The sequence below is a fragment of the Vombatus ursinus genome, unplaced genomic scaffold (assembly GCF_900497805.2).
Source record: "Vombatus ursinus unplaced genomic scaffold, bare-nosed wombat genome assembly UNPS02014945.1, whole genome shotgun sequence".
In the NCBI taxonomy this organism is placed as follows: domain Eukaryota; kingdom Metazoa; phylum Chordata; class Mammalia; order Diprotodontia; family Vombatidae; genus Vombatus; species Vombatus ursinus.
This window is the reverse complement of record NW_020954723.1, coordinates 3297645-3312207: the sequence shown is the minus strand read 5'-3', so window position 1 is coordinate 3312207 and position 14563 is coordinate 3297645. Positions and strand designations below refer to the sequence as shown.

Sequence of the window (14563 nt, the reverse complement as noted above, 5' to 3'; positions counted from 1 at the left end):
AGAAAGAGGGTCTATCTGCTGGTAGGCCCCAGAGGTGGGGTCTCACTGTTGGCCAGTCCCAGGGTGGGCCTTCACTACTGGTCGGCAGTGAGATCAAGGCATGGCTGGCTGCTTTTGCTGTGGGTGGGGTCGCTGGGATGGGGCCTTGCTTTGATGCACACACGGCTCACTTGCCTGGGGGCTGCTGGTTTGCAGGAGGGTGGGGATCTCATTGGTGGATTGCCCCAGGAGCCTTACTACAGGCCCCTAGCTGTGAGGCTGGCTCCTGCTGCTGCCCTTAGACCTTGCTCCCCTCTCACCCCAGTGAGACAGACTTCTCCTGCAGTGCTGATAAGCTGCTTCCCTGCTCCTAGATAAATTCTGAGGCAGTTTTCAAGTTATTTGGAAGTGAATTTGGGAGAACTTCAGAGCGCTCCTTCCTTGCTCTTCTATCCTGCCACCAGAAGTCTCCATTCTGCTTTTTAAGGAGTTCTTTCCTTTAGTGAATTTTTGTACATCTTTTTCATTTGGTCAATTCTGCATTTTAAGGAATTCTTCTCTTCCTTAGATTGAGCATCTTTTGCCATTTGGCTTATTCTGTTTTTTAAAGTGTTATTTTCTTCAGCAGTTTTTTTTTTTGTGCCTCCTTTACCAAGGTGTTGACTCTTTTTCATGAGTTTTTTTGCATCACTGTCATTTCTTTTACCAATTTTTCCTCTACCTCTCCTATTTGATTTTTAAAATCATTTTTGAACTTTTCCCGGAATCCTTTTTGAGCCTGAGGCCAATTTGCATTTTTCTTTGAGGTTTTGAATGTAGCAGTTTTGATCTGAATTTGTGTTTTGATCTTCCCTGTCACCATAGTAACTTTCTATGGTCAGGAATTTTTTGTTATTTGCTCATTTTTCTAGCTTATTTCTTAACTTTTAACTTCAAATTAAAGTTGGACTCTGAACCTGGGGTGGAGGGGCCACTATCCCAAGATTCAGGATTTTTGGTTAGCTGTTTTCAGAGCTAATTCTGGGGGTCTGTAAGTTTTCAGTTCTTCCAAGACGGTATGATCTAAGGAGAGGTGTATTTACTACTCTCCTGGCCTGCATTCTGGTCTTTGAGAGGCCTCAAAGACTCTTTTCTTCCCTGGAACTGTGACTAGGGTTACAACTCCCCTGAGGCTATGGTCCTGATGTGTTAATAATGCTCCTCCTCACCCTAGGCACTGCCACCCAGGGACCATGACCCAGATCTGAGTATGGGTAATGCAACAGAGTCCTGCACCCAGTGGCAGCAAAGGGACCCCAGCAATCTTCTTCTGTCCAGTTGTCAGGCCCCCTTACTGCCTGTGGGCTGACAGCTCCAGAAGCAGCTGTTGCCACCACTGATTTAGTCACCCCCAAGGCCTGCTGCTGGTTTCCTATGGCGTAGTCTGTGCTGGTGCAATCTGTACTCTCTCTCACCCTAGTGCAACAGACCTTTCCTGCTGACCTTCTAAGTTGTCTTAGGCTGGAAAATTGTTTTACCCTGTACTTTCGTGGGTTCTGCTGCTCTAGAATTTGTTTTGAGGCATTATTTAAAATTGTTTGGAGGGGAATTTGGGAGAGCTTAGGCAAGCCCCTACCTTTTCTCACCATCTTGGCTCTACCCCTCAGCATCTGTTTCAATAACTCCCACTGAAGGGGAATATGCTACAATCTGATATAGTCTATTTTACTTTTGGATAATGTTAGAATTTCTTTCCTCACACTGATAAATTTGACTCTCTGGAGCTATGCAGAAGAGGCCTAATCTCCATTTTAGCTGACAACCTTTCAGATATTGGAACATAGCTGTCATGTCTGTCCCCCCATGTTTTATCTTTTCCAGGCTATGTTTCTCCTGTTTCTTTACCTGAACCTTATACAGCATGATCTCCAGTTCCTTTACCATCAAGGTCACTTCTCTTTGAATGTATTTCAGTTTATTAATGGTCTTCTGAAAATGTGACATCTAACACTAGATACAAAATTCAAGATATGGTTTGACCAGGGTTCATCACATGGTGGGATTATCAATCAATCAATAAGTATTTATAAAGTGCTTATAATGGGCCACGCACTGTGCTTGGTGCTAGGAATAAAGGCAAAAGTGAAACTGTTCCTCCCCTCCAGAAGTTGATGAAAAAAATATACACATATAAGCATATGAAAATATATACAAACTAATACAAAGTAGTTATGGTGGGGTAAGGCATAGGTGGCATAGTGGATAGAGTGCTGGGCGTAAAGTCAGGAAGTCTCATTTTCCTGAGTTCAAATCTGGCCTCAGACACTTGCTAATTGTATGACCCTGGGCAAGTCACTTCACCCTGTTTGCCTCAGTTTCCTCATCTGTCAAATGAGCTGGAGAAGGAAATGGCAAACTCCAGTATCTTTGCCAAGAAAGCCCCAAATGGGGTCACGAAGAATTGGACATGGCTGAAATGACTGAACAACAGAGTGCAGTGAGGAGGCACTAGAAACCACAGGAAAAGGCTTCAAGTAAAGGTGGCACATGAGCTGAGCTTTGAAGCAATCTGGCGATTCCAAGAGGCAGAGGTAATCATTTCAGACATAGCAGACAGCCAGTGCAAAATAAGGAAACAAGCATTTACATAGTACCTACTATGTGCCAGGCATGAAACACACAGGGTCACACAGACACTAAGTATCTGAGGATGATTTTGAACTGTCTTCCTGATTCCAAGTCCAGTGCTCTATCCACTGCACCACCTAGTTGCCTAGGTAAAGGCTTAGAAACAAAAGATGGAGAGTCATGGGAGGGATACACCAAGAAATCCACTTTGGCTGGACCAAAGAGTGTGTTAAAAGGAGTAATATATACTAATGAGGCTGAAAAGGTAGGTTGGAACAAGGTTGTGAAGTGCTTTAAATGTTCTGGAAACTGCACCTCTTTTTCAAAGCAGCCTAACTCTGTGGTAGGTTTTTTGGCTGCCATACCACGCTGTGGACTTGTAGTCCACTAGAACCTTGAGATCTTTTCCACAAGTCCCTACCCTCAAGGAGCTTACATTTTGCTGGGAGAATGCAACAAATACACTAAGTAAATATAAATAGGGACAGGTAGGTGGTGCAGTGGATAAAGTCAGAAGGACCTGAGTCTGAATCCAGTCTCAGACACTTACTAGCTGTGTGACCCTGGGCAAGTTACTTAACCTTGTTTGCCTCAGTTTCCTCATCTGTAAAATAAACTGGAGAAGGAAATGGCAAACCACTCCAGTATTTCTGCCAAGAAAACTCCAAATGAGGGTCACAAAGAGTCATACATGACTGAAACGACTGAATAACAACAAAAATATAAATATATATAAAAGAACATAAAGAAATTTCAAGAGGAAGATGCATTAGCAACTGAGGGTTTCAGGAAAAGCTTTATGAAGGAGGTGATACATGGGCTGTGTCTTGGAGGAAACTAAGGATTCCAAGAGGTAGGTGTAAAAAGGGACAGCAGTTCTGGCATAGGGGACAGTTTGTACAAAAGCATGAATGTGGGAGATGAAATGTTCTATGTGGGGACTAGCTAGAAGCCCAATTTAAATGGAATGAAGAGGGCCTAAAACATAGTAAAACTGGAAAGTTATGTAGGAGCCAGATTGTGGTGGCTTAAATACCAAGTTAAGGATTTATTTTATCTTAAAGACAATAGGGAACCATTGAAGATTTTTGAGTAGGAGGTTGGCTAAATCTGTGTTTCAGGAACATTAGTCTGATAGCTGTGTTGAAGATGGGTTAAAAAAAGGAGAGATTTTTAAGCAGGTAGATAAATTATAATAGGGTGAGAGGCAATGAGGGTCTGAACCATGGTAGAGGCTATATGAATGGAGAGAAAGGGATAAATTCAAGAGATGTCACAGAAACAGAATTGACAAGACTTGGCAACTAATTAGATAGGGAATTGGACACTGGGGTGAGGGAAGAGTCAAGTATGACATGATTGTGTACCTGGTAAGTGAAAAATAATGGTACCCTCAATAGAAACCTGGTGGAGGTAAGGGTTATGGAATCATAGATTTAAAGCTTGAAGGGACCTTAGAGGTTACCAAATCTTTCTCCTTCATTTTATAGATGAGGAAACTGGGAATAAGAAGGGTTAAGTGACTTGTCTGTGGTCACTTAGCTAGCAAGTATCAGAAGGAAGATTTGAACCTAGATCTTTCTGACTCCAGGTTCTACACACTATCCACTGCATCCTGCTTCATGGGTTTGGGGGGTGGGTGGAGAGATCAGAAGAATGTACAGAGATGTCAGGAGATGGAATAGGGCAGTGAAGATAAAAGACAGGTAGCGAAAGAAAGTTGGAGGAATTTGTTTTATTAAATAAAAACAGATAAAACAATGAAGATATGTTTATGGGGAGTGAAGATTTTTGTTAGGATTTCAAAAATATTTTCCTATGGTAGTGAGGACTAAGCATTTTCAGGAGTGGCTTCATTCCTGTATTCTAAATGTCTAGTGCTGGACCATAGGAATTACAGCCCTTGTCAAAAACTAGAGTTGCATCAAATGGGACACAGTTCATTTAGCATAAAGAAGGCTCCCTCTAGTGGACACTTGAGAGCCATAAGACCCTCACTTAAAAGCAAGAGACTGACTATATTATTCTGCTTCTGGCTGGATGATCAGCTCTTTGCATGTGCAGGATCAGCCCAACACATAGCACTGCTTCAAGAATGATGAGCATAGCAATTTGTTCAGTTATCACAGATTGAACTTATTAAATGAGATAACAGACAGCAGGGCTTTTAGATAATTGGAGACAGACCAGATTAATTTTGATTGAGGAGAAAGGCAGAGGAAGTGGGAAAAGTCCAGTGCACCAGGTTTTACCCAGAAACTGAGCCTCAGTTAAGCATGGCAGTGGGGTGCCCTGGACAACTAGAAATCACAATTAGAATATGAACCCTTTGAGAGCACAGACTGTCTTATTTTTCAAATTGTATCCCTACTACTTAAGCACCGTACTTTGCACCTAAAAAGTGCTTAATAAATGCTGGCTTGCTTGCCTGATTCATTATGTTGGCTCCAGATGCCTGGAGAACAGGAAATATTGTATTCTTGAGAGGTTATTCATGCTTCCTATCCTGACTTCTCTCGTAGAATTTTAGAAGATTTCCCTTCCCTCTGAACAGCTGAAATCTGTTCTCCCCAAATCTAGAGTGTATGTTAGACTATATCTGGAGTTTTGCTTCCTGATTACACACTCAAAGAGGGAATGATCATTTCTATCTCACCAACCAATTTTTCCCTGTTGGCAAGGAGCAGAAGCAGACTAGAATTTTCACATATTGCTTCCACCACATTTTGAAAGATGAAATTATTCATTATGCAAAGAAAACTTGTCTGTGATCACATGGTGGGTCTATGATAAGGCAAGGTTCATCATCACTGCCATCATCACCGTTACTATTAGTAAGGAGTTATATTTGGAGAGGTAGTGTAATAGCATCTATATTACAATAATTCTACTCACAAATTTGTATTCTATATAAAAGAAAAGCAATAAATGGAAAATAAAGTAAACATACATACATATCTAGACAATATCTGTTTTACAAAAACATTGTGCTTAAAAGTGGGAAGATCTAAGTTGAAATCCCACCTCATACTTAGTATCTGTGTGATCAAGGGCAAGTAAACTAACTCTCTGCAGGAAGTAATAAATAAATGTCAGCTGCTCCTATTTATTATACACATAATAACACAGAGAGGCAGCATGGCAAAGTGGATAGAAAGCCATCCTGGGTTCAAGTTCAGCCTCTGACACATATTGGCTGTGATGTCCCTGGACAAGCCAATTTTATCTCTATATGCTCTTAGCAGTTTTCAGAAGACTATAACTTACACAGAAAGTGCTGTCCTGCCTTGGTTGAGTGATTTTCCTCACCAGTGAAATCACAGATCCAGTCCCAATTCCTCAGCTATAGAAGGCTCTTACAGCACAGCTATGCTAGACCATAAGCTTCACAAGGGCAGGGATACGTTATTTTTGTTGCCCACTACATATTACTGGGTGCTTCATAAATGTTTCTTGAAGAAACAGGATCGATAGTCTAACAGTAAACCCTAGGTTCAGCCCCTATCCCCCATGACACTGCGCTGTCTTTATACCGAAGTTCGGTAGGAACCAAAGTATTAAGTCCCTGTGCTGCTCCGAACATTGATTTCGGACTGACGCAGCCCCTCCCTCGGGGTTAAAGTAACCAGAGTACAGAGGCCTCCCGGAACGGAAAAGTCGGTCGCTGACTTTTCCGGTCGGAAAGGGTTCCGGAAGGATCTAGTCCCTCACCCGGAAGTTCCGAGGGGATGCCGGAGTGCAAGGACTCCTTTGTTTTATGTCCAGCATTTGAACGGCTTGGTCGGGCGGAGAGCCGCTTGTTGGAAGAGAAAAGGAAGTCATGTTCGCGCCTGCAGTGAGACAAGCTCTGAAGAAGAACAAGACGCTGCGCTACGGTGTGCCCATGATGGTGAGTGCAGGGAGGGGGCGACTAGGACGGGAGAACGCTGCAGCTCGCGTTGTACGGAGGGGCGGGGCTTCCGGAGAGGGAGAGGACTGGGGCGGGGCTTCTGGAGAAGTGAGGACGGGGCGGGGCTTCCGGGGAGGGAGAGGACTGAGGCGGGGCTTCCGGGGAGGCTGGAGCAAGGGCGGAGATTGTAGAGAGGAGAGGAGAGGAGGAAGGAGGGCTTCCTGGCAGAGGAGGTGGGGTTGGTAGTTGAGGATTTCCGAGATGGGAAGAACACCGGGATCATCCTGCGGGAAGGGAAGGGAGCCAGCGAATGGAGCTACAGGGCAGAGGCTCCTGAAGCTTCCTTTAATGGCTGCCTTGTCTATTGCTACCTTCTTTCCCCTAGACGAAGCTAGTGGTGCAGTGGAATCAGGAAGACCCTAGTTCAAATCCAGCCATGTAGCTACCAGACCCTAGACAAATCACTTAACCTCTGTTTGCCTCAGTTTCCTCAGTTATAAAATGGGGATAATAATAGCACCTACCTCATTGGGTGGTTATGAGGATCAAAAGAGAATATTTGTAAAGTCAGTGCCTGGCACATAGTAGGTACTTAATAAAACTTTATTGAGTTGAATGTGTAAAGTGCTAAGTGACATAGCACGAAGTGCACATAGTAGGTGCTTTTAAAAATGCCTATTTCTCCTCCTGGGGATGACTAAATTTAGTCAACCAACATTTATTACCTATGTTGCCAGCTAAGCTCTGTAGATACAAAGAAAGGCAAAAACAGCCTCAACTCAAAATCTAATGGGGAGTTAGTTGGAGAAGGAGCATAGTGCACTGGAAAGATAAATGCACAGATTTGGAGTCAGAAGACCTGAATTGCACCTTGACTTCTCTGAGACTTAGTTTTCTTATCAGCAAAATGAGGTTAGCAGTACTTTTGTTACTTATCTCAGTTATTGTAAGAAAATGCTTCAGACTTAAGTTTTTAGAGGCTACTTGTAGCCTGTAGAGGCATTGTAGTAGTTGCAATGGAAAGATAGCTGGATTTGGAGTCAAAATACTTGGCTTCAAATTCTGGCTTTGTCACTTACTTCCTGTGTAACTTTGGTTAAGTCACTTAACCTCTGTGAGCCTAAAGTTTTTCAGTGATTGTAAAATGAAGGGATTGGACATGACGACCTTTGAGGTCTTTCCAGCTCTCTATCTAGAATCCTATGAACTTGTCCAAGTTTTAGGAGTGGGAATGAAACTTCCCACATCCATCTAGATGTACATCCGTCTAGGCACTCATTATTTATTAGAGTTGTATCCTGTAGACTAGAGCTTCTACACACCCAATATGAAGGCTTCCTTAGAGCATATGTTATATATAATTGGGGCAACCATTTTCCAGGTGGTAAGGGTTTGGCTTTCCCCATGACTGTTGTACCCCATTCCCTATCTCCTCTTCTAGTAATAATAGTTGACATTTATATCAGGATTTTAAGATTTACAAAATAATTTATATTATCTCATTTGATCATGAATTTTGCTATTAATGAATCTTGTCTCACCATTTATTGTGTATATATAGTTCAGGGGTGATACTGATAATACTGTCTAAAAAACAGGGTGTAATTGAACAAACATCTATTGAGTGCCTATTACATTTAAGACACTATTAGGTGCTGGGGATACAAAGATGAAAATGAAACAGCTCATGCCTTCAAGGAGCTTACATACTACTAGAATAATACAACATGTATACTTAAGTATATACAGGATAATTTGAGGAGGGAAAGAATATTTACAAATGGGGAAATTAGTGAAGATTTCATATAAAGTGGCATCAGAGCACGGCCATAAAGTTAGGGATTTTCAGAAAAAGTAAAGAGGGAGTGCATTTCAGGCTTTGGGCAAAACCTGCAAAGGCAGGCAAGATAGTGTGTTAAGATGTCCAGCAGGCAATTGGTGAGATTAGGTTTGGGCATATAATTTGAGACTTAGCTGTACAGAGAAGCTGTGGGAGCTGGTGGAATCAGAAAGGGACAGAGCAACTCTAGGAGTCATCCTCAACTCTTTAGTCAGACAGTCAGCAAGTACCCACTATGTCTCAGGTACGTGGTAAGACTGGAGAAACAAAATCAAATTATTTTCTAATCTGTATTTTTGATCCATGGTGCCAACACCCTGCATCACTTATTGAGATATTAAAATGATTTTATTTGGCTAAGCAATGGGGTTAAGTGACTTGCCCAGGGTCACACAGCTAGTAAGTGTTATGTGTCTGAGGCCAGATTTGAACTCATGTCTTCCCGAATCCAGTGCTGGTGCTCTATCCACTGCACCACCTAACTGCCCTACATATTGAGATATTAAAAACTGGGAGCAGGCCCCATATCTTATTCCTAAGGTTCTTAACCTCTTTGTTGTGTTGTGGACCCCTTTGACAGTCTGGTGAAACTTATGGACTCTTCTCAAAATAATATTTTTAAATACATAAAGTAAAATACATGGAATTGTATTGGAATTACAGTTATCAGAATATTAAATTAAAAAACAAATTCATGGGATCCCAGGTTAAAAACCCTTGTTTTATTCATAACTGTGGCCCTGTTTTTTGCCTATAGTAGCTTCATAATAAATGTATGTTGATTAATTGTCTGACATTTTTTGTTGTTCGGTCGTTTTTCAGTCATGTCTGACTCTTCATGACCTCATGTGGGGTTTTCTTAGCAAAGATACTGGAGTGGTTTGCCATTTCCTTCTCCGGCTCATTTTACAGATGAGGAGGTAAATGGGATTAAATGATTTGACCAGGGCCACAATCTAGTAAGGTTCTGAAGCCAGATTTGCACTCAGGAAGATGAGTCTTTCTGACTCCTGGCCTGATACTATCCACTGAGCCACCTAGCTGCCCAGTGTCTGATATAATAATGATGAAAGAAAAACATCTTGGTTTTTGCAGTAAAAGAGTAAATCTAATCTAATAAAGTAAGATAAATTACTCTGAATTTCTTGTTAAGCCTAAGAGCCAAGGACAATTAGAGCATTGTATGTTTCATGGACTACTCCCACGGGTAAACTTGTAGTTAAGGAAAACTGTTGTTAATGAACAAATCAGTGCTCCTTGAGATCAGGGGCCATTCCTTGTTTATCTTTGTTATCTCTCCGGCCTTGGCACTGTTCTTTGCACATAACTAAACTCTTAAATGCTTGCTGAAAAGATGTGATTAGTGAGTGCCTCTGTTCTTGTGTCTGGAACATACTCTAATCATTCTGTCTACTCCTGCCATCCATCAAAGTAGTTGTTTCCGTTTACCTATATCTCAATAGAGAAATGCTTCCTCCGCCTCCCCCTTCTAGATTTCAAACAGAAGGAAAAAAGGTTGTTGTTAGGGAGCATTTCATGTCATTTTTTTACACAAAATTGTTTAATGAAGCTGATGAAAGTGTGTGACAGATTGGGCCCTTATGTCACATTTGATTTTTCATTTTGCTTTGCACCCTTAGCCTTCTCTGCATGTCTAATTAATTACATTAGCTCTGTTCCATTTATCTTCATATTCACTGAAACAAACAAACAAAAAAATGATTGATTCAGCTCAGGACATCATCGTCTGTTTTTAAGTAAAGGTGCCACGCGTAAAAGAAGTCTGCTAAAGGAAATACGTGCAACTGGCACTGTTACAATTCTATAGTGACGTCAGAAGGGGATGGGATTGCAGTGATTTTCAGGTTTCTATACATCTCTCTGGATTCCGTTTAAGTTAGGTCATTTTGGTCATGCCTGTGTCCCAATGCTAAGCTGTACCTTGGGGATGCTGGGAATGAAAAATAGTAAGGAAAAGCATGAAAGCCTTAAAATTTTTTTGAACAAATGATGAATTAGAAAAGCAAATGAACATTTTCTGTCAGTGTTGCACACAATAAGATTGAGTTTTCCCCCTTTTACAATTCCTTCAGAACCTTGAAAATACGTGTGTTGTGTTTGGAGGACACTTGGTTGATGATGTAGTCAAGAGGGTCTATAAGGTACAAAACTGATGACTGTTGGTGAATTTGAGGTTGTTTGGGAACAGAAAGGTAAATTCTTTTTCATTGAGCCAGGTTGTTTTCCTTCTTTTACACAGTGAGAATAACTGTTAAATAAAAACTTCTTCCAGCATTTAGAGAAAGAAAAAACCTAGCCCACGAAGTACTGAATTCTTTAAAAATGAATCAGTCTCAACAATGTCTGGGCCTGTAGTTACTCCTCTCTATTCTGGGATTATGTGACTTTAAGTGAATGTGGAAAACTTTAATTTGGAATTTGAGAGAATTTTGGAATTAATTAAATTGGAATTTGAGTTTACACTGAAGACTTTGTGTAATCTAAAATAAGTCAATTCCAGGAGAGAGCTGAGAAAATAAAATTTTCTGATTGCATTTTTTAATTGATTCTATTCTGTGTTACCCCTAACATTGTAAAATTGCCTTGGGGTCTTTTGACTAACTGAGGAGTTGAAAGGCCCTTTTTTATTGATATTTCCTAGCCTCACCAATAAATTGAACGTGCCTTTGTGCCTCATTGTACTTTAATTTTCAAACATAACAGAGCCTAAAGAAAAGCAATGCTGAACCTGCTGCATTAAATTTAAAATAAAAATGAAAGTTGATGTCCCTTTCTGATTTGGAAAGCTTTATTAATAGTCAGAGGAAGAAAAGGTATTTGTGAGGAAAGCGCTGAGAAAGCAAACCATGTAGAAGACATCAAATCAAAAGAAAGATAGCTGAAGTGACCCATTTCCCAGCATCTAATTTGCATATGATTGCTATGAGGACTTTGAGGTTGATAACTGATAAATCCTAATACCTAGAACTTTTGGTAGCTGAGACAAATGCCTAGTGACTTGATGGGCCGAAATGTTAATTTTGGTTTCTCATATTGAGATAGAGCTGTCATTTCACACAGAAGACCCTGATTCAGAGCAGGAGATTTAGTCAAGAACAGTTCTCTGAGTGCAGCAGAACAGACCTCAGAGCTAGCACCAAGAAGTGACCTTAGAGCTGGGTCACAGGAAGGCCTCAGAGCCTGCCCTGCCATTTGCTGGATGGAATAACTGACTGGAGAAACAAAGGCTTTGTTCTGCCACGTGCTAGAGCTAAGTGGAGAAATAAGAAGGTTTGCTAACTGCTGCTTGCATCTGAGCTGAGCTTAGGGCTCAGAAAATACATCCATTTGGTTTGGGTACAGGCCTCAGAGCTTGCATTGCACTGTCACCATGAGAGGTAGAACCTTCTTGGAACCCAGTCAAATGAGTCCACCTGGGAATGCTCTGTAGATCTCAGGTTTAGGATTTCTGTTTTGCTGAAAGAGCAAGTGAAAGAGTGTTAAACTGCTTCAGCAGCTTGAAAGAAGAACAATTAGCAGAGAAACAGCCCCACTGGGCAGGAGAGGCTCAGAAGAGAATCAGCCTGCCTATAGTGAAGTGTTCTGAAGACTGTCCTTGAGGGAGCCAAAGGGCATCAAGGCCTGAAATCTGGAGTCATAAGTTGCCCCAGGCATTAAGCATGTGCCACTCTGTTATGATCCTGTAAGGCTGGCATTTCTCCCTATGTGCATCCTTGGGAGAATGTGTTTATAGAGGAATATTTTGTTATTATTTTTGCTTTGCCTTCCATTTAGTTAATGTCTCTGATTAAGAGCTAATGGGTTCATCTGGGCTATTTGTAAAATGGGAACCATACCAGTGAGGGCCCTGGAGCTACATTTGGCAGTGGTAGGAATGCATTCCCCATCCACACCCCGCACTCTCCAACCCTGACCTGGGTTAGCCCTAGGAGCATGAGAGAGTAAGTTTTAGCAGTATGGCAGACCCTCTGGAAACTCCTAACCTTTTGGCATGATTGTAGGCTGGATTAAAGAGACAGCCTGAAGACATAAGAGTAAAGTTTGTCACCAGACCCTGTGCTCCATATAAATCAAAACAAAACAAAAAGTCCACGCTGTATATATTTAGTAGAGATTCGCAGCTTCACATGCTGTTCCTTTTTTCTCTTCTTTGTATAGAGAAATGTTCATATTTGTTGATGTTTGTTAAGTTCATGATAAGAAGGAAATTAAAAAAAAAGAGATCAAATGAGTAATTTCAATGCACCATGCCTTCCTTTCCCTAATGCTTGCCCTATGGGGAATTTGTGAAGACTAAGGAGATCACAATTCTGGAGCATTATTTCCTTCAAAGGAAAGATGTTCTGTAAATAAAGCCATTAGAATAAGTTTCAAACATTCTGCAATTCATAGAGGAAACATCATGGGTACAAAGCTCTTATGAGATGCTATAGTGACTAGATTTCACCAATTAAGTGACAGAACACTTGTATTTTGTCTAATCACTCCTGTCATTTTGGAGGCCTACAATTTGAAAGGACTCAGTTCTGTAATTGAAATTACAGGTTTCAGTCTGAGACTGCCTCTGTGCTCAAAATCTTCATGTATCATAAAATATGAGAACCATGTTAGAAAGGCTTTCAGCAAAGTTGATGATATAAAAGGTTCTAGCAGCTAGATTAAATCTAGCTGAGTCCAGCTTCCATTAGAAATAGCAGAGATATAAAAGGGAGCCAGTTGAAACAATGGTCCAGTAAAACAAAAGAGAGACACCAGTAAATTCACTCATCTAGTATAAACGTTGCAATAGAAGATGGCTGGAAGCCTAAGGGTGCACCTGGTCTGAGAGAAAAGGGTGGGAGGGGGGAATAAAGCCATTAGGATCTTACTCTTGGCTTCTTGGAGCCACAGTAGGGAACAAAGAGAATTCCTGGCTGGTTGTTTGTGATTGAGACAGGACTGAGGCTAGTACCCATGTTGTGCCAAAAGGACACTAATTAGAAACCAAGAATTGAGGCAGAGAGGGGATAGGTCAAATATCTAAATCTAGCTCTTCTCCCAGGCTAAGGCTGAGGAAGAGGGCTGGACTGCGGGCTAGCACACAACCACCCTTTGAGAATTTTGGCAGGGCAGTGATATCCAGATGGTAGAGGGAACAGGTCTAGGAACTAGTCATCCATCTGACAGTTTGGGAGGAGAAGACCCTGTTCCTGGCACAAAGTCCTAACCTGGGAATACTGGCTGAAGATATGAGTAAACAGGGGAAAACTACAATCCTAACACAGTGATGGAATACCATGGGTTAAGAGAAATCTAAGGGGGAAATCCAGAAGAATAGTACAACTCCAATAAATATAAGTAGAGCTCTAGAAAAAAGGTTTGGCCACAAGGAGAATAAATAGATGGAAAAAATGAAGGGAAAAAAAGAATGATTCAAATAGTCAACTCCTTGAAAAATAGGATAGAACAAACAGAACCCATTGATTCAATCCAATAAGTTCTCTCTAGAACAAAGTAAAAAAAGCTGAAATATTGGGAAAACATATGAGCTATCTACTATCAAGAACAGCCAACCTAGGAAATAGGATGAGGAGGTAATTTAAGAATCAACAAACTCTGAAAAACATTACAAAAGTTAAAAACCTGAATAGCATATTTCAGTGAATTTAAAAGAATATTGCCCAGAACTCTTAGAACCAGAGGGAAAGATGGAAATAGAAAGAATCCAGTGGTTACCACCTGAATGAAGCCAACCTCAGCTCTGAAAGTAGGATCAATAAAGAGTATTAAAAGAAGAGAAAGAAAGTAAAAGACCAATGATCTGGATGTTGGGAATAAGTGAAAAGAGGAGGGCAGTTGATCAGAACCAAATTATTCCAATTATAGATGACTGGTGATGATCCTGTTCCCTTTCTTTCCCCAGTTTAAGATCCTTTGTAAAGAGAGGGCAGTGGGCAAAGAGAATTTGATAGAGGAACTAATAATAGTTTAGCATTTATATAGCACCTTAAGTTTTTCAGAATGCTTTATATATATTCTCTTATTTGTTAACACAAAACAGTCATAATTGTGAATTTAAATGGTATGAACTCATACATAAAAAAATACACAAAATGGATTAGATGGCAGAATCCAACAATATATTATTTAGAAGAAATATGCTTAAACATAAAGATTCCTATAGAACTAAAATGGTGGACTAAGTAAGATTTATTATGCCTCAAGTGAATACCCAAAAGGCGTGGTAG

At 40.9% G+C, this 14563-nt stretch overlaps 1 protein-coding gene across 1 annotated transcript in view; it reads left to right on the top strand.

Annotated features, from left to right (window-relative positions):
* Nucleotides 1–6230: 6230 nt before the first annotated feature.
* LOC114030004 (cytochrome c oxidase assembly protein COX16 homolog, mitochondrial-like) overlaps nucleotides 6231–14563 on the top strand; it is a 125131-nt gene continuing 116798 nt past the window's right edge. The window contains exon 1 of the mRNA XM_027844662.1: nucleotides 6231–6475. Within this exon, the coding sequence (XP_027700463.1) occupies nucleotides 6407–6475 (69 nt within the window). The 5' untranslated portion in view covers nucleotides 6231–6406. The remainder of the gene's footprint in view (nucleotides 6476–14563) is intronic.